Source organism: Leucoraja erinacea, chromosome 25 (assembly GCF_028641065.1).
Source record: "Leucoraja erinacea ecotype New England chromosome 25, Leri_hhj_1, whole genome shotgun sequence".
NCBI classification, from domain to species: Eukaryota; Metazoa; Chordata; class Chondrichthyes; order Rajiformes; family Rajidae; genus Leucoraja; species Leucoraja erinaceus.
The window spans coordinates 4,009,044-4,034,704 of NC_073401.1; the positions used below are offsets into that span (position 1 = coordinate 4,009,044).

At 42.3% G+C, this 25,661-nt stretch overlaps 1 protein-coding gene across 1 annotated transcript in view; it reads right to left on the minus strand.

Moving 5' to 3' along the window:
• The window catches only part of ksr2 (kinase suppressor of ras 2), a 396,870-nt gene that overhangs the window by 251,292 nt on the left and 119,917 nt on the right, over positions 1 to 25,661 (minus strand). The window contains exon 4 of the mRNA XM_055655591.1: positions 11,361 to 11,865. Coding sequence (XP_055511566.1) covers positions 11,361 to 11,865 — 505 coding nt within the window. The remainder of the gene's footprint in view (positions 1 to 11,360; positions 11,866 to 25,661) is intronic.

Consider the following 25,661-nt stretch of genomic DNA (forward strand, 5'->3'; position numbering starts at 1 on the left):
TGTTGATAATTATTGTGGAGGATGTATTGTCGCACTGATTGTGGTCTATGGGTCAAAAAGCCAAAGATCCTGTGGCAGAGGGGCGTGCTGACTCTTAGATCCAGGAATTTGGAGATGAAGATAGACACAAAATGCTGGAGTAACTCAGCGGGGCCAGAAGAAGGTCTGAAGAAGGGTCTCAACCTGAAACATCACCCATTCCTTCTCTCCAGAAATGCTGCCTGTCCTGCTGAGTTACTCCAGATTTTTGTGTCTATCTTCGGTTTAAACCAACATCTGCAGTTCCTTCCAACACCATTCGGAGATGAATTTGGATGAGATTTGGTGGGGTGGCACAGTGGTGTAGAGATAGAGTTTTGCCTATCTAAATGGCGTCAAGTTGCGAAAAGGAGAAGTACAACGGGATCTGGGGCTCCTTGTCCATCAATCTATGAAAGTAAGCATGCAGGTACAGCAGGCAGTGAAGTAAGCGAATGGCATGTTATAACAAGAGTAATCGAATATAGGAGCAAAGAGGTCCTTCTGCAGTTGTACAGAGCCCTAGTGAGACCACACCTGGAGTATTGTGTGCAGTTTTGGTCCCCTAATTTGAGGAAGGACATTCTTGCTATTGAGGTAGTGCAGTGTAGGTTTACAAGGTTAATTCCCGGGATGGCGGGACTGTCATATGCCGAGAGAATGGAGCAGCTGGGCTTGTACACTGGAGTTTAGATGAGAGGGGATCTCATTGAAACATATAAGATTGTTAAGGGTGTGGATACACTAGAGGCAGGAAACATGTTCCTGATGTTGGGGGAGTCCAGAACCAGGGGCCACAGTTTAAGAATAAGGAGTAAGCCATTTAGAACGGAGATGAGGGAACACTTTTTCTCACAGAGAGTGTTGAGTCTGTGGAATTCTCTGCCTCGTGGAGGCTGGTTCTCTGGATGCTTTCAAGAGAGAGTTAGATAGCGCTCTTAAAAATAGTCAGGAGATATGGGGAGAAGGCAGGAACTGATTGTGGATGATCAGCCATGATCACATTGAATGGCGGTGCTGGCTTGAAGGGCCAAATGGCCTACTCCTGCACCTATTGTCTATTGCCTTACAGTGCCAGAGACCAAAGTTTGATTCTGACTATGGGTGGTGTCTGTACGGAATTTGTACGTTCTTCCTGTGACCGCGTGGGTTTCCTCCAGGTGCTCTGGTTTCCTAGCACACTCCAAGTTTGTAGGTTAATTCGCTTCAGTAAAAAATGCTGGTCGGTGCGAACTCGGTGGGCCAAAGGGCCAGTTCCCGCACTGCATCTCTAAAGTCTAAAATGGTGTTGAAGACGCAGATATTGTCAATAAATAACAGTCTGACTTGAGTGTCACTACTACTTAGGTTTTTCAGAAATTAGTGTAGGGCCAGGAGATGACATCTGCCAGCTAGAGAGTTGGAAGTTACTAGAGAATATTCTGAGGGATAACATATACATGCATTTAGATGGACAGCGACTGTTTAGGGATAGTCAGCATGATTTTGTACGTTCCACAGATCTGATTGAGTCTTTTGAAGATATAAACCACAAAGATTGATGAGGGTAAAGCTGCAGACGTTGTATATATGGATTAGGGAAAGGCACGTGATAAGGTTCCGTATGGTAGGCTGCTCTGGAAGGTTAGATAGCAAAGGATACAAGGAGAGCTAGCTGAAGGAATAGAGAATTGGCTTCATGGAAGAAAGCAGAGGGTGTTGTTGGAAGATAAACATAAAATGCTGATGATGGGTATCAGAGCCATTGGAAAAGCTATCTTGTGTAAGAGGGAACTGCAGATGCTGGTTTAAACCGTAGACACAAATAGCTGGAGTAACTCAGCGGGACAGGCAGCATCTCCGGAGAGAAGGAATGGGTGACATTTGAGAAGTCAATGTTCATACCACTGGGGTGCAAACTGCCCAAGCGAAATATGAGGTGCTGCTCCTCCAATTTACGGTGGTCCTCACTCTGGCCATGGAGGAGGCCCTTATATCAATTTGTAGTTCTTCCTATATTTTTATCATTTTGTTGATAACCTTTCATTCACTTAAATAATACTCACATCTATTTCTTTTTCTACTTATTTCATTTATATTATCTAGTCCATTTTCCTGTCCATTTCTAGGGTTTATTTTTAGCTGTGATCTCAAAAGGACTGCTTTAACTCAACTTTCCAATTGACTTCCTGTCCTGTGGCATTGCTTTTCTCTAATGTGGGCATCCCCTGCATATCCCATTTTCATCCCTGAAATTCAACCTGCCACTTTGGTTTATGCTCAATTATTATGGATGCAGGATGTCTGCGGCTATTCCGAGTCATCAAATAACCTCAGCTTCATAGGAAATTGTTAGACATTTGTTGCAAATATTGCTGCAATTGCCACATTAATTACAAAAATGAATATACATTTTTTTAGATAGACAACACTTTTCTTCAATACAAGTTTCTGAACATTATTCAAATCCTGGGATATTAGAAGCATTCGCTAGTTAATTTTTGTTGAGGAAAATTCTGGCAGGTCTCTTGGCAATTTAAAGGGTACACTTTTAATCACGATATAGATGTCATGCATTCATGGTTGACGTAAACATTAAAGTAATAATCTGCCAAACGAGGAAATATTTAACTTTGTAAATGTAAATGAAGAGGTTTGAGACATTGTGTGAATTGTTATTCCTGCCAATTGTTATTTTTATACCAATTGTTATTTTAAACGCTACATTTGATTTCACAAAGGTCATCTTGAGACATGATTCTGCACAGTAATAGTTCATGAATAGAGGGCCAAGATGCTGATATTTCCCAAGCCCTTCCCAGCACATTATAAAATTGCGGGCAGCAGAACTATAATTTTCTGTCCCACGAGCATGCGACTCCATGCGGCAAGCACGACCTAACGTGGTTGCTTGAGCCGTACGGCCTTGCGGGGCCGGTTCCACTTCGATCGCCGGAGCCGTATGGAATTGTGCGGAGCTGGTCCCGACATCGCGCGGGGCTCCAAAAAACCGACCGTGTTCAAAAATTCCGCGCGGCAACGACCAGCCGGCCCGCAGCCGCCTCAACGCCATACGCACCGCCTCGACGGGTGTGCGCAGCGTCTTGACGCCATACGTCACGCGCGGACTTCGCTCGAACTTCACGTCACTCACTCGACTTCCGTGCGGTGGGACCGGCCCTGTACGGGGATCACTCGACCTCCGCGCGGTCCCCGCTTCCGGTTTGGTCACGCTCGCCGCATGCAGGTCGCATGCTCGTGGGACAGGCCCTTAAGTGCTCACAATTGGCCAGGTAGTATTGTACAAATAAGAACTTTGAAATCATGCACTGATTTCAAGACTTTAGCTGACATGAGTCTAAACCTAAAACATTTTTGGGATAAATAATATCAAATCTAAGAACATGCATGAAGTTTTTACATACAAGTCCATTTTGACAGGAGTCACAATTTTAAAAAGTAAACTACAGTCAGAAGCCCAACTGCAACGGTTGCACTTCTGCAGTTTCAATGTTACTTTGTGGCACAAAACAAATGAAAAATAATCACTGTAAACAAAATGGAAAAAAAGACCTTTGAAGCACCCAAGTGTCACATTAATGGTCGGGCCAGGAAAATTCCAGGCACATCACTACTCAAGTGCGAATCTCCTCCAGCATGGTACACCTGCTGGGGATCTAACAGGGGATTAAAGAGGACTGTTAGTCATAACATCCCTTCAACCAACATATTTTCTTATCTATTTAGAATATTCCCCATAGCTTGTAGTTTCTACTTCCCTGTGTGAACATTTACACATTAAAATATGGCCAAATTACCAACAGATCTGATAAAATAAACATTCTACCCTGTTTTATATGGTTACGTTATGCTCAAATGAATATATAACATGGAACGGTAGCATTGTGGATACATTTCTGGACGAGTGATCCAGAGGTGTGGACTAATAACCTGAAACTTGATTTCAAGCCTTACCATGGTAGCTGGAAAATTTAAATTCAATAAACTTGAAAGAAAATAGTGACCATGCAAATATTACATTATCATAAACCACATCATGTTCACTAATTTTCTGCAGAGAAGGAAATATACCATTGAGTTTCCAAACTCTTAATAATGTGATTGACACAATCACCTTCTGAAATAGTTTGGCAAACAGTATAATTACTGAATAATAAGAATAAAATGGAACGGACTATCTTTGATCACTTTGCTGGCTTTACCTTGCACTAAACGCTATTCCCTTATCATGTATGTGTACACTGTGAATGGCTCCATTGTAATCATGTATTGTCTTTCTGTTGGCTGGTTAGCATGCAACAAAAGTTTTTCACTGTACCTCAATACACGTGACAATAAACTAAACTGAAACTGATATACCAACACTAACCCAAGCATCAGACTTGTACCTAACAAAGACACATTGTGTCATATTGTCTCTCCTCGGAAACATTGGGGCCCTTGAAACTAAATCAGGTGAGCTAATCCAAGCGCCAGTCGAGTCTCTGCCACACATGGACATTTCAGTTAGTGTTGCAGACTCTGCCATCACAAAACCTCAATATTTCTTCAGCACCATCTAAAATATTTTCTGGAAACGCTGTTCCAGAATAAATGATCAGTTGGCAGTGATGCTGGATGCAGTCCACATTTTCCCTGGGCCCCTTGAGGCACCAGATCAAACAGCTGATTACCATCTGCCAGCCTCCCTCCGAATAAACATATAATCATCCACATTGAGAACCATTTGAATTATGTTCTTCGGAGAACATGGGAACAGAACTTAGTTTGGGGTGAGAGAATTGAATGTTTATCGTAAAGAAATGGTCTGCAAACCTTTCCACTGAACAATCTGATCGATTCCTTGAGACAGCTGTCAGATCAGGTATGCATTAGTTTAGTTTAGTTAAGAGATACAGCGCAGAACAGGACATTCGGCACACCGAGTCTGCACCGACCAGGGATCTCCGCACATTAACATTACCCTACATACATTAGGCACAATTTACACTATACCAAGCCAATTAACCTATAAACCTGTACGAATTTTGGAGTGTGGGAGGAACCGACGGTCTCTGAGACAACCCACATAGTCATGGGGAGAACCTACAAACTCTGTACAGACAGCACCCATAGTCGGGATCGAACCTGGCTATCTGGCGCTGTAAGACAGCAACATTACCGCTGTGCCACTTGCAGTGGCAGTGGTTGAATATGGGAACAACATGAGACAACAGCAGAGTTTTATTCTAACATAATTTGTAACTTCAAGGCCTAGTATATATATCATTCTACCATTACTATCAAGCCACGAGACCAATCATAGGTGCAAAAACATTTATTTTATTCCTAAAAAAGATTTTGTTTCACTGGTAAATCTACCAATTAATACTGAATCTAAGTTGCCACAGGAAAGGTGTGGTAATCCCAAACTATTGTTACTGGGACTCAAGAGCTAGAGCAATAGGGAGAGATTGGGCAAGGTAGGACTTTATTACTTGGAACGCAGGAAGCAACGGGGTAATCTAATGCCCCTGTCCCACTTAGGAAACCTGAATGGAAACCTCTGGAGACTTTGCGCCCCACCCAAGGTTTCCGTGCAGTTCCCAGATGTTGCAGGTGGTTGCCGGAGGTTGCAGGTAGTGGAAGCAGGTAGGGAGACTGACAAAAACCTCCGGGAACAGCACGGAAACCTTGGGTGGGGCACAAAGCCTCCAGAGGTTTCCGTTCAGGTTTCCTAAGTGGGACAGGGGCATTATAGATCTCAGTCTGAAGAAGGGTCTCAACCTGAAACGCCACCTCTCCAGAGATGCTGCCTGTCCCGCTGAGCTACTCCAGCATTTTGTGTCTACCTTCGGAGTAATCTTATAGATGTATATAAAATGTAAAAGATACTTGGGCAGGTCCATGGATAGAAAAGGTACAGAGGGACATGGGCCATATACATGCAAATGGGGCATGTATCTTAGATGGGACATCTTGGTCAGCATGGATGTCTGCTTTGGTGCTGTAGAACTATACGACGATGATTCCTCTAGTCTGCAGTGATAAATCTCTCATTGTGTTGTCAGGGAGGGAATTTCAAGATTTGGATCCAGCAATGAAGAAAGAATAATAATACGATTCCAAGTCAAAATGCAGTGTGTTTTGTAGGCTACGGCATTCTCATGCACCTGCAGCCATCAAGCTTCTAGGTTACTGAATTTGCAGGTTATTTTGTTAGAGCTAAAATGGAGACACCAAGATGGTGAAGCTACATTGCAAAAGTACATAGATGCAAACATTAAAATGTGACAAATGTTGATTGAACTAAATGATTAAAAATTTTCAGCCATTTAATCAATGTTATGTTTCTGTTGTGGATGATTACCCTATGTTCAAAACTGTTTGTTACCTCCCGCCAAATGTAGAAGTCCATGCAGCAAGGCCTGAACAACTTCCGGGGATGGGTTGAAAAGTGGTGAGCAATATTTGTACCATATAAATGCTAGTCAAAGACCATTTCTATTAAAATAGAATCTAATTAACTATCTTTGGCATTAAATGTCATTTAGTTTAGTTTAGTTCAGAGATACAGCACAGAAAGAGTTCCTTCGGCCCACCGAGTCCACACCGACCAGCGATCCTCACACACTAACACTGTCCTACACACACTAGGGATAATTTACAGTTACACCAAGCCAAATAACCTACAGTGGGAGTGTGGGAGGAAACCGAAGATCCTGGAGAAAACCCACGCGGTCATGGAGAGAACGTACAAACTCCATACAGACAGTACCCTTGGTCGGGATCGAACCCGGGTCTCCAACTCTGTAAGGCAACAACTCTACCACTGCACCACCGTGACGGCCGATTTATCATCACCGAGTTCCGCACCCACAACATTCTGCACTACATTCTAGATTATAATTAACCAGAAACTCAACTGCACCAGCCATATAAATATCGTGGCGATAAATGCAGATTAGAGGTTGGGTATCTTGCAATATCTGATTCATCTACATCCTAAAACATTTCAATCATCTCACAAAGCACTAATCATGTGTGAGAGGACACTCTGCTCTTACCCAGAAGTGCAACTTCAGTAACATTCACGAATCATGAAGTGATCCCAGACAAAGCATCCCACATGATTAACTCCCCATCTCCAGGCCTAAATATTCATTGCCTCCACAATCTGCACACTATGACAATGGAACATGACTTCCTACATAATGCACTACAGTCACTTCCTAGACTACACCAACAGTACTCCCATGACCTATGACCCCCTACCACCATGCACTGGAACCATTATCAAATCTCCCTCCAGGTCCCTGCAAAAATATATAGCTTAATTGTGGCTGAATCTAAGTCGTGAACTGCGTACCCAAAAGCAGAAGGACTGCAGCATTTCAAGAAGTTTACTCAGCACCAACTACTCTAGGGCAATTTGAAATTAGCAAATCACATTGGCCCACAAGTTGTAAAAGAATGAATAAGTATAAAAGATCAGATGTAAACCATATGGTACTGCCATATTCACTCTAAAATAATCGTGGACAATTACACGATTAACGGGAAGAAGAAACACTGTGAACATCTCCATCTTTAATAATGCACGTCTGTGTCACAATGCAGATGTGCTATGAATTGCAGGACATATTAGCAGATTGAATGTTCTACAACGATACCTATATTCCCCCTTTGCTCATTATTTTAACAGAAAATGCTTGGAGCATCAGATTTATTTAGCATTTGTGGTGTGAGAATCAGAGGAGATATTAAGTCAATTACCTTTTATTTGAACTGATGAATGATCACTGACTTGAATCATTACAACTCATTCTTTCTCCACAGATGCTACCTGACCAAATCTGAATCCCATCAGTTTCTGCTGTTATTAAAATCTCCATTTCAGTCTCTTTTTTTTTTAAATTCAAATCCTGATATCTTGCCTCCAAAACCCCCAAAACATGATCCACTTTTCCACAGTATCACTGACTATATAACAGTTTAACCTTCAACATTAGTTAGCTTCTGAGAAGTTATTAAAAAAATGAAATTAACAACTCTTCAAGGCAAAATGACTATTCAGTTCACTGAGTGACAATATAATTTAGCAAATAATTAGTAATGCCATGATCAGTTACACACATTTAGTCATAATAGTCTGGAAATTTTGCGGAGGGATATTTTCATTACAGCTATCTAACTATTGTGCAAAAATTCTTTTGTTTGATATTAAATGGTATAATTTCATTTAAAATTGTCCCCTTAGTTTCTGCTATTCAAAGATAAAAGCATGAAGAACACAGAAGAACACAGTAATCATTCAGAGCTTTTGGTATTTTACCTATATGCATATTAAACTATCTGCATTCTCTTTCTTGGTTAATACGTTTTGTAGCTGCCTGTCCTCATTTTCTTTCCCATCCACTGCCCCCACATCCCATTATTTTCTTCACTTCTGATTTTTACATGTTTAGTTTTGTTATTCTTAGTGAAGACATCTAAGAGACATTTGACAGGTATTTAAGTTAAGGAGCGTTAAAAAAAAAAAGAGGAACTATTTCTAATGGTTGAAGATCAATAACGAACAAATAGCAATGCAACATGACCAACAAAAGAGTTAGGGATGTTATGTGAACAGTATTAAGCTGTGCAGGTTACAATGCAGACTGCATACATCATGGGGTGAAAAGTCAGCAAAGCATTAGAAAGTAATTAGTTAAATATCGTAAAAGAAAAATTCAGATATTTAGTAATGGATGTGGATGTGGGGGGGACCTCATTGAAACTTACCGAATAGTGAAAGGCTTGAAGAAAGTGGATGTGGAGAGGATGTTTCCACTAGTGGGAGAGTCGAAGACCAGAGGCCACAGCCTCACAATAAAAGGCTGTACCTTTAGAAAGCAGATGAGGAGGAATTTCTTCAGTCACAGGGTGGTAAATCTGTGGAATTCATTGCCATGGATGGCTGTGGAGGCCAAGTCAATGGGTATATTTAAGGCGGAGATTGACAGATTCCTGATTAGTACAGGTGTCAGGGGTTATGGGGAGAAGGCAGGAGTATGGGGTTGAGAGGGAAAGGTAGATCAGCCATGATTGAATGGTGGTGTAGACTTGATGGGCCTAAGGGCCTAATTTTGTTCCTACAACTAATGAGTCGGTGGGATGACTGGCACTGGTGAGATTTTAGCTCTGACTGGTGTCTCACTTTGAGACCATATAAACTAATGGTCATAACAAATGTGCCACAGAGGACTAGTATCGTTTTTTTTTTAACTTGGACAGTTTGATTTTGTTGGGAAACAAATCTGAATTTGGATTATATTCCATTTGGACATAACTGATTACAACAGCAAGATTCCAAGATACATAAAGAAATTGTTAAACAGCAAGATTTAAAAACATATATTGTTTATTAAAATATGTCCAGCTTTTGATTATTTTATAAATGAGTTGTACGTGGAAGTTTTTTTCATTTGATTTATGTACATTTATCAGCATTCCAGAATCCTAAATATTTGTTCTCCATAATCGCACAACTAGATATATTTACTCTCTCCAGCACAGAACCAAAGAACATTTGCCACAGAGAAGGCCATTCAACCTACATTATCAACGCCAGTAATCTTTCAAGCAGTTTAGTTTCGAGATACAGTGTGGAAACAGGCCCTTCGGCCCACCGAGTGGCACTGACCAACGATCACCCATACACTAGTTCTATCCTACACTAAGGACAACTTACAGAGGCCAATTAACCTGCAAACCTGCATGTCTTTGGGATGTGGGAGGAAACCGGAGCACCCGGAGGAAATCCACGCAGTCAGAGGGAGAACGTACAAACTCCAGACAGACAGCACGCATAGTTAGAATTGAACCCTGGTCTGTGCCATTGTGCTGTCCATAAGTTTAGACTTTCGTTTTAAGTTCATTTTTTAGACATCTATCTGTACTATTGACTCATTTTGGATTTACAGAATGTGTCCCAGTAAGTAATTTACAAATATAAATAGGAGTTACCTTATCACAGCAATTAAATAGTTTTAAATGATTTAGTTCGCATCTGCATTAAAATTGTGCTGATTAGAGCAACTACAATGATGACACGAGTTTTATTGTAAAAACAATCGTGACTCCCATGCCATTTTGTTTAGCTGTCATTTATGCTTACATGTTATGGCAATGTTATGGCAATATGACAAAGGGCAGATGTGCACTTAAAAGTCAAACTGCAAAAGGTTGCTTTCTACATTGTCTCACTCCAGCATTAACTTTACATAAGTGACACCATAATGTCGTGTTTATCATTTAAATGTTTTTAATGAAAAAGTAGTTAGATGCTGTTGTGTTTATAGAATAGCTGCAAACCAAAACCACCACAGTGGAGCGGTCATGTTGGCGCAGTGGTAGAGTTGCTGCCTTACAGCGAAGGCAGCGCCAGAGACCCGGGTTCGATCCTGACTATGGGTGCTGTCTGCACGGACTTGGTACGTTCTCCCCGTGACCTGCGTGGGTTTTCTCTGATATCTTCGGTTTCCTCCCACAGGTTTGTAGGTTAATTGGCTTGGTAAATGTAAAAATTGTCCCTAGTGTGTGTAGGATAGTGTTAAGATGCGGGGATCGCTGGTCGGTGCGGACCCGGTGGGCCGAAGGGCTTGTTTCCGCGCTGTATCTCTAAACTAAAATTGGCCATTTCAGTTTGTCCACCCTTTTAAAGACTTCATAAATTTCATGAGCACCACCACTGAAAAAGAACAATAAGTTTGGAATTCATTCTTTTGGATCTTAATTATTGTGGGAGATTGATACGAGGTTTTATTTTAACTTTTCCTTGCAACGTCTTTCTTCTCTTTCCAAATCCATTTTTTTCATACACTGGCTTTGTTCTTTTTACTCTTTTGATGGTGAATTTGTTCATTCTATTTGTCCTTCTCAGTTCTTTCATTGGTAATTTCACAGACCTTCAATCTGATTGATTGCTTGTCTTTTTCCATCTGACCCCTGATGTATTACCAGGTCATATTTGCAGCAAATTTAAAACATGTCCTGCTAACTGTTAGATTCACTTTTCCATCAAAATTGAGTTAAAATTTTACAAATTCAACAGTTACAAGTTTTACATTAAAAGTTTCCTGCTGTTTGAATTATTTGAGCTTTTTTGAGCTTATTTGAGCTTTTTTTCCCCCACAGAAAATCTTCATGTTTCGGTCGATTTTCACTTTGCTCTTTTGTTCAACATCTATACAGCTACTGGAATAAATATATATATAAAATAAACTTCATCTTTAAATATATTTATATTAAGGGATGAACCAGCTGCTGATTAAAATGAAGTTCACATCGACTTAACAACTAATTAAGAATGTTTAACTTACTTTGGAGTATGTGTTTCTTCCACCCTGTTTCCTAGCTGGAACTCATGTGATTTACTTCGATGTAGTGCAGTGAAGCCAGGGATGAGGTGAATCAATTTACGAGACGTTGGTGGAGGAGTTCCAGGTGGTTTCAGTTTGTTCCTCCTCCTCACAGGTGGTGTTCCCGGAGGTGTCATTGTTGTTACTACAGGAGGAGTCCGAGGGGGGGTATGAATTGGATGACGCTGCCGTGGAGATGGTGGCAGGGAACTTGGCCCACTCTCAAATGTAGGATAAAGCCCAATCGGATCTCCAATGGTCAGTCTATCTGTGTAAGTACAATTGGTTCCTAGCACAGGCACTGAATGGAAGTCTTGCTGCATGAACTTTGATGGCATCTTGGGGCTTAGTGTGATGCTGCATCCAGGCCACATGACTGGTTCCGCTTGGCTGACAGGAGTATTCTCTTTCCCAGCTTCTGTTGTAGGCCATTGGATAACCCAGTCTTGGCTGGAATGGCCACTCCCTGCATTTCAAAACACAAGGCATCATTAATTTCACCAAATATGAAAACAATTTTAAAATTGTGACATATTGATCATGTCTCAAAAAAAGATAACTATATTACGACTGGCCTCGGCCATAATACCATTTATCTTAGCAAAAGAAAGTCACTAACTTAACTTCAATTGAATCAGAAGTATATTGACCGGCACTTTAGACATATGCTTAAAGGGCTGTCCCACTTGTGCGTCATTTGCGCGTTAAGCAGGTGGCGCACGAAGATTTTGTGAATCCCAAAATCCTGGGGCACCGCGCGACACTGCCTACGCCACCACGCTCACCACGCGGCATGCACACACCACATGCACGTCACAACGCATGCGTCATGACACGTAAGTGTTGTCGCATAAATGTCACGCAAATGATGCGCAAAATGACTCCCAAGTGGGACAGGCCCTATAGTTTCATTCTTACTGACAGGAAGCTCCAGTTTTCTCCCACATCCCAAAGATGTGCTGGTCCGTAGGTTTATTGGCAACTGTAAATTGCTCCTAGTGTCGTGGGGTTGGCAGATGATTTACGGGGGGAGTTGATTAATGCATGAAAGAGAATAGGTTACACGGAATCAAATGAAGGAACGAGAGAGGTGGAAATGCTCTATCAGCTGGCGCAGGCTCAAGGGCCTCCTTCTCTCCTCACATACAGTCCAGAAATCTCCCTGCCAGCAGAAGGTAATCAAAGCCAGAGCTCCCCAGAAATCAAAATGAAAAAATAACATGAAGCAGAAAAGGGAATGCTATCAGGTCTACAGCATGAAAAAGAAAGCAGAGATAGCAGAGGTGATATGAAAGGCATGTAAATGTAACCAAAAGACAGCATAAGGATGGGTATGGTTAAATGGAAGCCAAACGGGAGATTTATATATGGAAGCAGAGATGAGGCTGAAGTACTAAAGGAGAATGTCATTTGTTTTTAACCAAGGAAGAAATTAGAACAATGTAATAATAAGAGGAAGTCATTTGGAGCCATGGGGATTAATATGGGAAAGCCCATGCTGGTGTTTGGGAAAAGATGTGCTCGACTGACTTTTTTGTGTTTTTTGATAAAGTGACAAAAAGCGGTTGCTCAAGATAATACAGGTCCTGCTGTACACGTGGATTTTCAAAAGTCATTTTATAAAGTGACATCATGAGCATGTCAGCAAAACGTAACCTCGTACTATGAAAGGGGCTGTGCCCACATGATACAAAATTGGCAAGGGGGGGAGAACAGGGAGTCATTGTGAATGGTTATTTTGCTGGCTGCAGAAAGACAAAAGCTGATATTCACAAGGGATTGATGCAATGACCACAGCATTTCATTAAAAAGAATATATAAATGGCATGGAATTCTGCACCAAAAACTGCCCAAGATATATCAGTAAATGTTGGGACTTCTATTTGAACACCGCAAGCCCAATTTACTGTTGAGCTCCTCTAGTAATTTCCCAACTGCCTCCGTGGATATGAAGGTAGACAAAAGTGCTGGAGAAACTCAGCAGGTGCAGCAGCATCTATGGAGCGAAGGGAATAGGCAACGTTTTCCAGCATCTGCAGTCCCTTCTTAAAAACTCCGTGGATATGAATGTCACTACACCAGGGAATCTAATCTCAGATCCATTATTTGAAAGTATTTTAGTGGATTTTTTATTTTGAAGTTTCAATAATTGGTTTATATCATTTTAAATGGTTTTTCAATGTTTCCTATTGCTGACTGTGATGCATATATCTACTCTAATTCCATTTGCCTCTGTTAGACCTATCTATGTGCCTTTTCAAATGCTTTTTAAACATTGTAATTGGATCTTCCATCTCCTGTTATAGCCTGTTCCAGATAAACACTATCCTCTATGTGAAAAGTGAACATCTCAGATCTCTTATAACTGCCTCATCTCCCACCTTAAGTCTATACCCAAAATGCTGGAGAAACTCAGCGGGTGCAGCAGCATCTATGGAGCGAAGGAAATAGGCAACATTTCAGGCCGAAACGTTGCCTATTTCCTTCGCTCCATAGATGCTGCTGCACCCGCAGAGTTTCTCCAGCATTTTTGTGTACCTTCAATTTTACAGCATCTGCAGTTCCTTCTTAACCATCAAGTCTATGCCCTATCTTTAGAAACTCAGCAGAATTAGACTCAATGACCCTGGGAAAAATATTCTGATTAGCCATGCTATTCATCATTTTATAAACCCTTAAAATGTTACCCTTCAGCCTCCTTCATTCTGGTGAGAATAAACCCAGTTTATCTTACCTGTCTATAATTGCAGCCCTTCTTACCCAGCAACATCCGATGAATATCCTACACTCTATTGCTGCGACATCCTCTCAACCAGAACTCTGCACAATATTCCAAATGCATTCTAACCAATGTTTTGTATCACTGCAACATTGCATCCCAACTCTTATACTCAATGCCTATGAAGGCACGCATACCAAATGCCTGCTTCATTCCTATATATTTTTGTGTCACCACTTTCAGCAAGCTATGGACTTGCTCCCAAGGCTCCTCTACATGAAAAATGAGAAAAGGCGATATAAATGTTACAGTTCCCAAATAGGTAAGAAAAGAGGGCAATCTGGATATATACAAGTACATACCAAGTATTGTTTGCCATATTCAAAGGTATGATGAGCGATACATTTGAAAAATCTTGTTTTGCAGCAGCATCACAGGCACATAGACTCAAAAACACGAACCACTAAATAAACCATAGATCACACGTAAAGCTTTTATGAAAAGATGACTGTACAAACAAAAAGACATTAGTATACAAACATAATTGGTTTAAAAGTAAGTCCATGGTAATGCAAGAGTGTTCTGTTGTCAAGGTGGGATTGGGGTTTTGCCAGTTGGATTATGAATCTGATAGTTGTCGGGCAGTAGCTGTTCCTCAACCTGTTATTGTGACTTCAGGCTTCTGTACCTCATGCCTGATGGTAGCTGTGAGAAGAGGGCGGGCTGCAGGGGCAGGGTGCGGGGGGGCGATGTGCGGGGGTGGGGACGAGGGGGCGAGGGGCAGGGGTGAGGGGGTTGGGGGGGTGTGGGGACGGACAGCGTAGACTCGACATGTGGGGGGGGGGGGGGTGGGGGGGTTTCGGGCAGTGCCGGGAAAAATTCTGGAATTTTTTTTTGTAAAACGCCAATCAATCTTTGAGTCAATGAATGGACTCGGCTTTTGACTCGACCCCTCCCCCGTCATACACTCCCCACCCCCCGTGTGGCCCGGTTGGACTGAAGATGGTGGCACTCAGCATTCTCTTTCAAGCTGCTCCTACCGTTACCATTGGCAACCCCCAACGAAGAATTTGAAAACATTTCAGCGCTACCGTGTAGCGTTTTGACAAAGATACAGATACATACACACATACATACAAGATGAGACTTTTATAAGTATACTAGACAAAGTGCCGACCCGTTGGGTCTGCTCCCCCAATGGTGTGATCCCCCAACCCAATATTCCACCATGCACCCGTCTCCTCCAACGGAACTGAAGCCGTTCCCAAATGTAAGATTCCACCACTCCCCTGCCTCCCTCAGCAGTCGATTAAAAAAAATTCCAAATTGCACCTCCCCTGGCTGCTGCAGCAGTGAAAAGTTCAGAGTGTTCCTGTCTTGCAACTTTGTATTGAAGTGTGTTGGAAGCTGATAGGAAGGAGCAGCCGTCAACGAATCAAAAGGCAGAAAGGCAGCCGAACGGCAGCCGGTCGGATGGCACGAGAGTTTTATATATTAATAGGATAGATAGATAGATAGATAGATAGATAGATAGATAGATAGATAGATAGATAGATAGATAGATAGATAGATACCAGGTCATTTTGCAATCAGTCAGATGCAACAAATCATTGATGATGATGTGACAGGTTGAGACACGTTGCACATTAGAAAGTGGTGAAATCATTGGACAAAGTCAGCATGGATTTACGAAAGGTAAATCATGTCTGACGAATCTTATAGAATTTTTCGAGGATGTAACTAGTTGCGTGGATAGGAGAGAACCAGTGGATGTGGTGTATCTGGACTTCCAGAAGGCTTTCGACAAGGTCCCACATAAGAGATTAGTATACAAACTTAAAGCACATGGCATTGGGGGTTCAGTATTGATGTGGATAGAGAACTGGCTGGCAAACAGGAAGCAAAGAGTAGGAGTAAACGGGTCCTTTTCACAATGGCAGGCAGTGACTAGTGGGGTACCGCAAGGCTCAGTACTGGGACCCCAGCTATTTACAATATATATTAATGATCTGGATGAGGGAATTGAAGGCAATATCTCCAAGTTTGCGGATGACACTAAGCTGGGGGGCAGTGTTAGGTGTGAGGAGGATGCTAGGAGACTGCAAGGTGACTTGGATAGGCTGGGTGAGTGGGCAAATGTTTGGCAGATGCAGTTTAATGTGGATAAATGTGAGGTTATCCATTTTGGTGGCAAAAACGGGAAAGCAGATTATTATCTAAACGGTGGCCGATTGGGAAAGGGGGAGATGCAGCGAGACCTGGGTGTCATGGTACACCAGTCATTGAAGGTAGGCATGCAGGTGCAGCAGGCAGTAAAGAAAGCGAATGGCATGTTGGCTTTCATAGCAAGAGGATTTGAGTATAGGAGCAGGGAGGTTCTACTGCAGTTGTATAGGGTCTTGGTGAGACCACACCTGGAGTATTGCGTGCAGTTTTGGTCTCCAAATCTGAGGAAGGACATTATTGCCATAGAGGGAGTGCAGAGAAAGTTCACCAGACTGATTCCTGGGATGTCAGGACTGTCTTATGAAGAAAGACTGGATAGACTTGGTTTATACTCTCTAGAGTTTAGGAGATTGAGAGGGGATCTTATAGAAACTTACAAAATTCTTAAGGGGTTGGACAGGCTAGATGCAGGAAGATTGTTTCCGATGTTGGGGAAGTCCAGGACAAGGGGTCACAGCTTAAGGATAAGGGGGAGATCCTTTAAAACCGAGATGAGGAGAACTTTTTTCACACAGAGAGTGGTGAGTCTCTGGAACTCTCTGCCACAGAGGGTAGTTGAGGCCAGTTCATTGGCTATATTTAAGAGGGAGTTAGATGTGGCCCTTGTGGCCAAGGGGATCAGAGGGTATGGAGAAAAGGCAGGTATGGGATACTGAGTTGGATGATCAGCCATGATCATATTAAATGGTGGTGCAGGCTCGAAGGGCCGAATGGCCTACTCCTGCACCTAATTTCTATGTTTCTATGTTTCTATGTTTCTATGAGAGCATTAATAATAGTAAAAGAGAACCTGGACTTTATCAATAGAGGTGCAGACTGCCAAACGTCTCCATAAAACTGGTTTGGCTGAAATGCAAATACGATGTGCTGTTCAGGTCAATGCATGACAGGATGCTTGACAAGGCCTGAGAGAGCATGCAGTAAATATTTCATATAACATTCCTGGGAATGGACAGTTTCTGTTACAATGATGACAAGTAAAGCTGGCATTGCTTTATTCAGAGAAATAAAGATTGAGAGATGTCAAGGTGTTCAAAAATCACAAAATCCCCCAAAAATTGAAAGAAAAAGTAAAACTATTTTGACAGGTAGATTTATCAAAACCAGAAGGAAACTGAGTAGCTAAAGGTGACATGGTGACATTGAAAAATAATCTTCGTACATGTAGTTTCAATACAGTCAGAGAGCCATGGACTTAAGGGATCTTTAAATCATCCCTGATTAATATTAGGACTACTTCCATCTAATTACTTTCATTTCATTACTCCTATACTCTCCATATATAAAATCTCTAATACACAGATCAGGGTCGTTATTTGAGCAGGCACTCTTTTTTTACTATTATTGAGAGGTTGGGGCATAAAATTAAAGAGCAGCGAATCCGTAAAAGTGGCGAAAGGAAATGCCTGTGCTTATGTAGTTCTCTTTACCATAACCATATAACATATAACAATTACAGCACGGAAACAGGCCATCTCGACCCTTCTAGTCCGTGCCGAACACGGACTTCTATTGAACACGGACTTCTATATATAGAATTCTATTCTATTTTACAATTTCTATTCAATCCTATGCAGTTTCCACAAAAGTAAATACTTCTCAACTTTTGTAATGTAGAATAAATATCAAGTGTAAACAAAATTGATAGAATTATTTTTCTTTTTTTTTTTAAGTAAAAGAGACTGGCAAAACAATAATTGAGCTAAGGAAAAGAAATATGATGACGCGATTACCGTTTACAACACTGATATTGGCCACAAGACCCAGCTATGGTGTACAAGAATCTTTCTATTTTAGCTCGTTAACAGTGCACATTCTTCAAAAATGCAGAAATAAACAAAGAAATAGGTCTGATGATTTCCAAAAGCAGGAAATACAAATTAAGATCTTAGGTAGAGCTCTTTCATTTTATCTAGAGAAAAAGTGGAAAACCTCTCTTTTTTGACATCAAAACACATTTTTTCCAAGCAAATAGAAAGTGGAATATTCCAGTGTCTTATCTTGCACAAGGATTTGAGTACAGGTATTTCCCTCTACATAGACCTCTGGTGCATCTACATCCAGAATATTTCATAAAGGTTTGGTCACAATTTCTTAAAATTGATATACTTGATATAGTTGAAGTGCAACAAAGGTTCATCAAAGTGATTCCTGGAATGGGGAGAATTATTTTATGAAGAGACATTAAATAGTTTGGGTCTGTACTCTTGATAGTTTTGAAGAATGGGATTAATTTAATTTTAAACATACGGGATTCTTATAGTGTAGGAAATAACTGCAGACGCTGGTTTAAATCGAAGGTAGACACAAAATACACGAGTAACTCAGTGGGACAGGCAGCTGTGAACTCTGGAGAGAAGGAATGGGTGATGTTTTGGGTCTAGACCCTTCTTCAGAATGATGTCAGGGGAGTGGGTAGGACAGAAATAGAATGTAGTCAGAGACAGTAACACTGGTGGAAGAACTGAGAAGGGGGAAGGGATGGAGAGAGAGAGAGAGAGGTAAAGCAAAGGGCTATTTGAAGTTAGTCAATGTTCAAACTGCTATGGTGGAAGCTGCCCAAACGAAATATGAGGTGCTGTTCCTCCAATATGCGCTGGGCCTCACTCTGACAATGGAGGAGGCCCAGGACAGAAAGGTCAGATTGGGATGGGAGGGGGAGTTAAAGTGCTGAGCAACCGGGACATCAGGTAGGTTAAGGCGGACTGAGCGGAGTTCAGTGAAACGATCCCTGAGCCTGCGCTTGGTCTCGCCGATGTACAGAATTGGACACCTGGAATGAGGTTGGAGGAGGTGCAAGTGAACCTCTGCCTCACCTGAAAAGACTGTCGAGGTCCTTGGATGGAGTTGAGGGGGGAGGTAAAGGGACAGATGTTGCATTTCCTGCAGTTGCAGGGGAACGTACCTGGGGAGGGGGTGGTTTGGGTGGGAAGGGACGAATTGACCAAGGAGTTGCGGAGGGAACGGTCTCTGCGGAAAGCAGAAAGGGGTGGAGTTAGGAAGATGTGGCCAGTAGTGGGATCCCGTTGGAGGTGGCAAAAATGTTGGGAGGATTATATGCTGTATGCGACGGCTATTGGGGTGGAAGTTGAGCACAAGGGGGACGCTGTCCTTGTTGCGAATGGGGGGGGGGGGGTTGGAGGAGTGGAGATGCGGGATATCGAGGAAACCCTAGTGAGGGCCTCATCTATAATGGAAATGGGGAACCCCCACTTCCTAAAGAACGAGGTCATCCTGGGGGCAGATGCGGCGTAGATGGAAGAATTGGGAGTAGTGGATAGAGTCTTTACAGGAGGCAGGGTGGGAAGCAGTTTCCTGTAAAAACTCTATCCCATACTCCCAATTCCTTTGTCAAGCCACATCTGTGCCCAGGATGAGGTTTTCCCACGCTAGATCATCGGAGATGTCCTCATTCTTATGGGGGTTCCCCCTTCCATTATAGATGAGGCTCCATCTACCAGTGTCTCCTCGATATCCCACAGCTCTGCTCTTGTTCCCCCACCCCCCGTTTCAACAAGGAAATGGGACGACTATTTTATCATTGGTATTCCCTGCATCAGATATATAGCCGTTTCACAGCTGCCGGACAATTATGAGCAAGTGACATTTAAATAAGCTCAACAACCAGGTACTCTCTTGACTGGCCCTCAACCAGCTTAATTATGCTCAGTCAGATAGACATTCATTTCATCTGACATTGAGTGTGATCCCCCAACTATCAGCTGTCCACTCTCATACTTGACATGGCACAGTTTAATCTTCCTCCAATCCCAGCTTTGGCCTCCCCCCAAGGAAATGTAAAATGTGTCAGTGATCAACTGCCATCTGGCAATGGTTGACTGGTTGTGTCTGAAAAACTACGCCAACTTTGCAGTCCAAATCACTCTCCATGGCAACTTTATAATAGGAAGTGTCAATTGCATTGGCCATTTTAAGTTCAGATTTCAATTAAAAAGTTTGAAGATAGATTTTGCAGAACCTATTTGAACAGTCGATAACTCATGAAGGGGCAATCAAATCTCCAATGCTGCTTTCAACTTCCTTTCAAGAAAGGAAGCATGACATTTGAGTTCTCTCATGAAAGCATCCATGTGATGACTAAATCTTTATACAAAATTAGCTTTGATCATGTGATCCATTTTCTGTAACGGTTTGCTAATCAATATTTGTGTACAATCCAATTTATAGATTTTCTCTGGAGTGTCGGAGGCTAAGGACAGACCTGATAGGTATATAAAATTGGTATATAAAAAGGCACAGATAGGCTATACAGTCTGAACCTTTTTCCCCAGGATGAAAACATTAAAGACTCGCGGGCATAGCGTTAATGTGAGAGGGGGAAAATTAAAAGATGATATGTGGAGCAAGATTTTTTTTACAGAGAGAGTGGTCCGTGCCTGGCACACGTTGCTAGGGGTGGTAAAAGAGGCAGATGAGACAGTGGCATTTGAGGGTTTTAGATAACCTCTATATATAGGGAATGGGGGATATGGATAATGTGCAGGCAGTGCTGATTAATTTCACCTGGCATCAAATTCAGCATGGATGTTGTGGGCCGAAGGGCCTGTTCCTGTGCTGTACAATTCTATGTTCTCATGATGCAGTGACTTTTCCAGTAGGACTGAAAATAGCTCTTTCCCTCTCAAGAAACAAGGAACATCTACTTAGCATCTACTGTGACTTCAAGATGGCCCCAAAATGTTCCTCTCCACAATTAATTACATTGAAGTGAAATTACTGCACTGCGCTGCTGAAAAAGGTCCAGCAGAGACTGCACTTCCTGAGGGTGCTCAGGAAGAACAACATCACCCAGAGACTGCTACTGTCCTTTTATCGGTGCTCCATTGAGAGCATACTAACATACTGTGTATGCGTGTGGTACACCAGCTGCACAGCGGCTCAGAGGAAAGCGCTCCAGAGGGCCATTGACAACGCCCAGAGGATTGTCGGCTGCCCTCTCCTTACCTTGGAGGACTTACACAGTTCCCGCTGCACCAAAAAAACCCAGAATATCATAAAGGACATTTCCCACCCCGGACACTCCCTGTTTGAACTGTTGCCGTCAGGCAGACGGTACAGATCTGCAAGGACAAGGACGAACAGACTAAAAAACAGTTTTTACCCCACTGCTATAAAAGCACTAGATGTAGCCGCCAAGCCGCCGATACAGACGAAGGGACTGTGGTAACTGTGAAATCGACAGAAGGATGGAGGGTTGGGTGTGTATGCATGCTTTGTTCATGATATTTATTTAGTTGTTTATCTTTATTATTTTACCGTGTATGTATCGTTAGCTTTTAGAAATGTTGAATGCTGCACTGACTGGCTGACATTTTAAATTTCGTTGTACATGGTTCATGTTACAATGACAATAAAGAAACTATTCTATTCTATTCTATTCTATTCTAAATTACAACCACAGTAAAGGAACAGGTTATGTATAAAAATGAGATCATTGTGTTTGGTATTAACACAGATCAGCTGCGAACAACCCCTCACTGCAAGTGATACCACCAGTTATATGTCGGAAGGAGCTGCAGATGCTGGTTTACACCAAAGATAGACGCAAAATGCTAGGATTACTCAGCGGGACAGGCAGCATCTCTGGATAGAAGGAATGGTGACATTTTGGGTCTGCAGAAGGGTCTCGATTCGATACGCCACCCATTCCTTCTATCCAGAGTGCTGCCTGTCCCGCTGAGTAACTCCATCATTTTGTGTCTTTACCACCAGTCATGTTATTCCGTTTCTCTAGGTCTCCCCACTATCACAAACATTCCCATTGTTTTCTCAACCTCTCCCTTTTCTCCTCAACTTAAATACAAATTATTTCTGAGGATTCTATTCCTCTTTCCATAGATGCTGCTTGGCCTGTTGAGTTTTATTTCAGATTTAGTTTGCTGTTTATGGAATTGTACACTCCAAAACAACAGTGACAAAGGGTCTGTTTTACATCCACCTGAGGGGGGCAGCTTGGAACTCCTCAGTTCAGCATCTGAATGACAGAAACCTTCCAAAGGAAACACATCAGAAAATAAATCATTGCTGAAATAAAAGTTGAAGTATGAATTATGATATGACTAACTCCAACCTGTAAGGAAAAGATTTAAAAAAAAGAAACTTTTGAACACAGTCAGCAGGTCGGGCAGTATAGGAGAATTCAATGGCTCAATTCAATGGCTCAGATGACACAAAGCTGGGTGGCAGTATGAAATGTGAGGAGGATGTTATGAGAATGCAGGGTGACTTGGACAGGTTGGGGGAGTGGGCAGATGTATGGCAGATTAAGTTTAATGCAGATAAATGTGAGGTTATCCACTTTGGCAGCAAAAACAGGAAGGAAAATTACTATCTAAATGGCGTCAAGTTGGGAAAATTGCGTCAAGTTGGGAAAAGGGGATGTACATCGGGATCTGGGGGTCCTCGTACATCAGTCTATGACAGTAAGCATGCAGGTACAGCACGCAGTGTAGAAAGCAAATGGCATGTTGGCCTTTATAACAAGTGGAATCGAATATAGGAGCAAAGAGGTCCTCCTGCAGTTGTACAGAGCCCTAGTGAGACCACACCGGGAGTATTGTATGCAGCTTTGGTCCCCTAATTTGAGGAAGGACATGCTTGCTATTGAGGGAGTGCAGCGTAGGTTTACAAGGTTAATTCCCAGGATGGCGGGACTGTTGTATGCTGAGAGAATGGAGCAGCTGGGCTTGTACACTCTGCAGTTTAGAAGGATGAGTGGGTATCTCATTGAAACATATAAGATTGTTAAGGGCTTGGAAACGCTAGAGGCAGGAAACATGTTCCCGATGTTGGGGGAGTCCAGAACCAGGGGCCACAGTTTAAGAATAAGGAGGAAGCCATTTAGAACGAAGACGAGGAAACACTTTTTCTCACAGAGAGTGGTGAGTCTGTGGAATTATCTGCCTCAGAGGGCGGTGGAGGCAGGTTCTCTGGATGCTTTCAAGAGAGAGCTAGATAGGGCTCTTAAAAATAACGGAGTCAGGGAATATGGGGAGAAGGCAGGAACGGGGTACTGATTGGGGATGATCAGCCATGATCATTGAATGGCGTTGCTGGCTCGTAGGGCTGAATGGCCTACTTCTGCACCTATTGCCTATTGTGAATTTGAAAGAAGACTAGCAAAAATCCTTGTTGTTGTTGGTAGTATTTAATCCCCACATATTCCTTTGAAAACAGGTTATTTTGTCATTGTTCATTGCAAGGGGAATTAAGTACAAAATAAGTAAGCCATGCTTCTGCGATGTAAGGTAACTGGAGAATTGTGTGAAGTGTTGCTTTCTTTTTAGAAGAAAATATGGTATAGCATTCGAAGCACTTCAGAGAAAGATTTGAGAAAGAAAAGGTGCTCTATGAGGAAAGGTGAGCAGGCTAGGCTTGTATGTGCTGGTGTTTAGAGGAGTGAGAGTTAATTGAAAGAGATAAAATCCTAAGGGGTCACAGGATGGGTGCGGAATAGGTTTTGTGGCAAAAGTTAGAACTATGAATCATCATTTAAAAGTAACACTTGCTCATTTCAGATAAAAGTAAACTATTTTTCTCAGAGGTTCATGAGTCTTTGGAACGCTTTCTGGAAAACTGGTCAGAAGACAGAGATTAAAAAAACAAGCCACTTTGCAAAGATCCCAGTATGTCAAGATTCAGCTGATAGGCCAGGCTCGCCCACCATGGATTTCACCGGGTCCTGCGCTGCAAGAGCAAGGCGGGACCCGCGAGCAACTGCTGAGAGCGAGGAGGGCCATTGAAGAGCGAGGTGGGCCGTCGGAAGCTCCTGGCGAGCACCACGGAGCCATCCAAGAGAGGACCAGGCGGCGCGTGGGTGGCCGGGGACGGGCCTGCTGTGAGTGCAGGAGGTCGGATGGACCCCACGGTGGGTGCTGGAGGACGGTCGAGGCCACACTGCCAAGAACAAAAATGGACCCGGCGTGGGGGGGAGCTGCCGAGAGAACAAAGCGGGACTATTTGTAAATTTGTCGGCATGGTATACATGGCGACTCTTTGCATACTTTGTGTATGGTATGCAAAACAAGAATTTCACTGTGACATGTCACATGTGATAATAAAGCATCAATCAATCAATTGATTTCCTTTTGTGTCTGCCTGATTGGTGTTAAGACATTATTACATACCTATAGTAACTGCATGAGTTATTGCAATATTCCTTAGATAATTCACAAATTATTGTGTTTCATTGAAAAAGCCCCCTTGGTTAACTGAAGGAATTGGAGGCATCACATTGGTTCGGGATGGTTTAGTTTACAAAGATTAGATAAAGTTGCACTAGTCATTGCTCAAGATCTGAATTAAACATGCACATCTGCAGAGGCAATGAGAACTTTCAAGATTTGCATTATAATTAGTACTTAAGTAAGTCAAAGTTTTCTGATACCACATCAGTGACGCACATAATGGCATGTTTAGTTGGCATCATCGGTAATGAGTTACATTTTACACGTTGCTTTGACCATGAAGGCATTGACGTGAACGAGATTGATGAAAGAACTGTGCAGCATCGAGCCATTTTAGTTACGAAGAGTGCCAATATAACTTAAAATATGCGCATGCAATAGCTTAGGTACCTAATTTGCAACCTGACAGATGTTACCAGAAAATATCTTGTGATTGTTATCGTGTGGAAGAGAGAACAATGGAAATGCTAAAGCACAACTCTTTCCTGTTTATCTAATCCTTTCTTGGAACCTCGCTGGGAACACATTGCCCATCTTTTAAATGGCTCTTGAACAGGATGGCATGTTCAGTCATTTCCAAGGGCAGTTAAGAAGTCTGAGTCACATATAACCCAGATCAGGTTAGGATAACATATTTCCTAAGCTAATAAACATTACTGAACCAAGCGTGCTTTTTGATAGAGAAACAAGGAACTGTAGAAACAAAAAACCTCCTCCATCTTGGATGGAAGTTTACATGTACCAGACACAATAAACTCGTCATGGCTTTTTTCCTAACAGACAGATGACACCTTTGTTGCAAATTGGAGGAACAACACCTCATATTTTGCTTGGGTAGCTTGCACCCCAGCGGTATGAACATTGACTTCTCTAACTTCAAGTAGCCCTTGCTTTCCCTCTCTCTCCATCCCTCCCCCTTCCCAGTTCTCCGACCAGTCTTACTGTCTCCGACAGTGGACATAGGCCAGAAATGAAAAGACAAAAGGTTGTTGTCCAACCATCTTCCAGGCTTTGTCTCACCCCCACCTCTTTTCCAGCTTTCTCCTCCCTGGTAAAATCAGTCTGAAGAAGGATTCCAACCTGAAACATCGCCTATCCAGTTCTGCATAG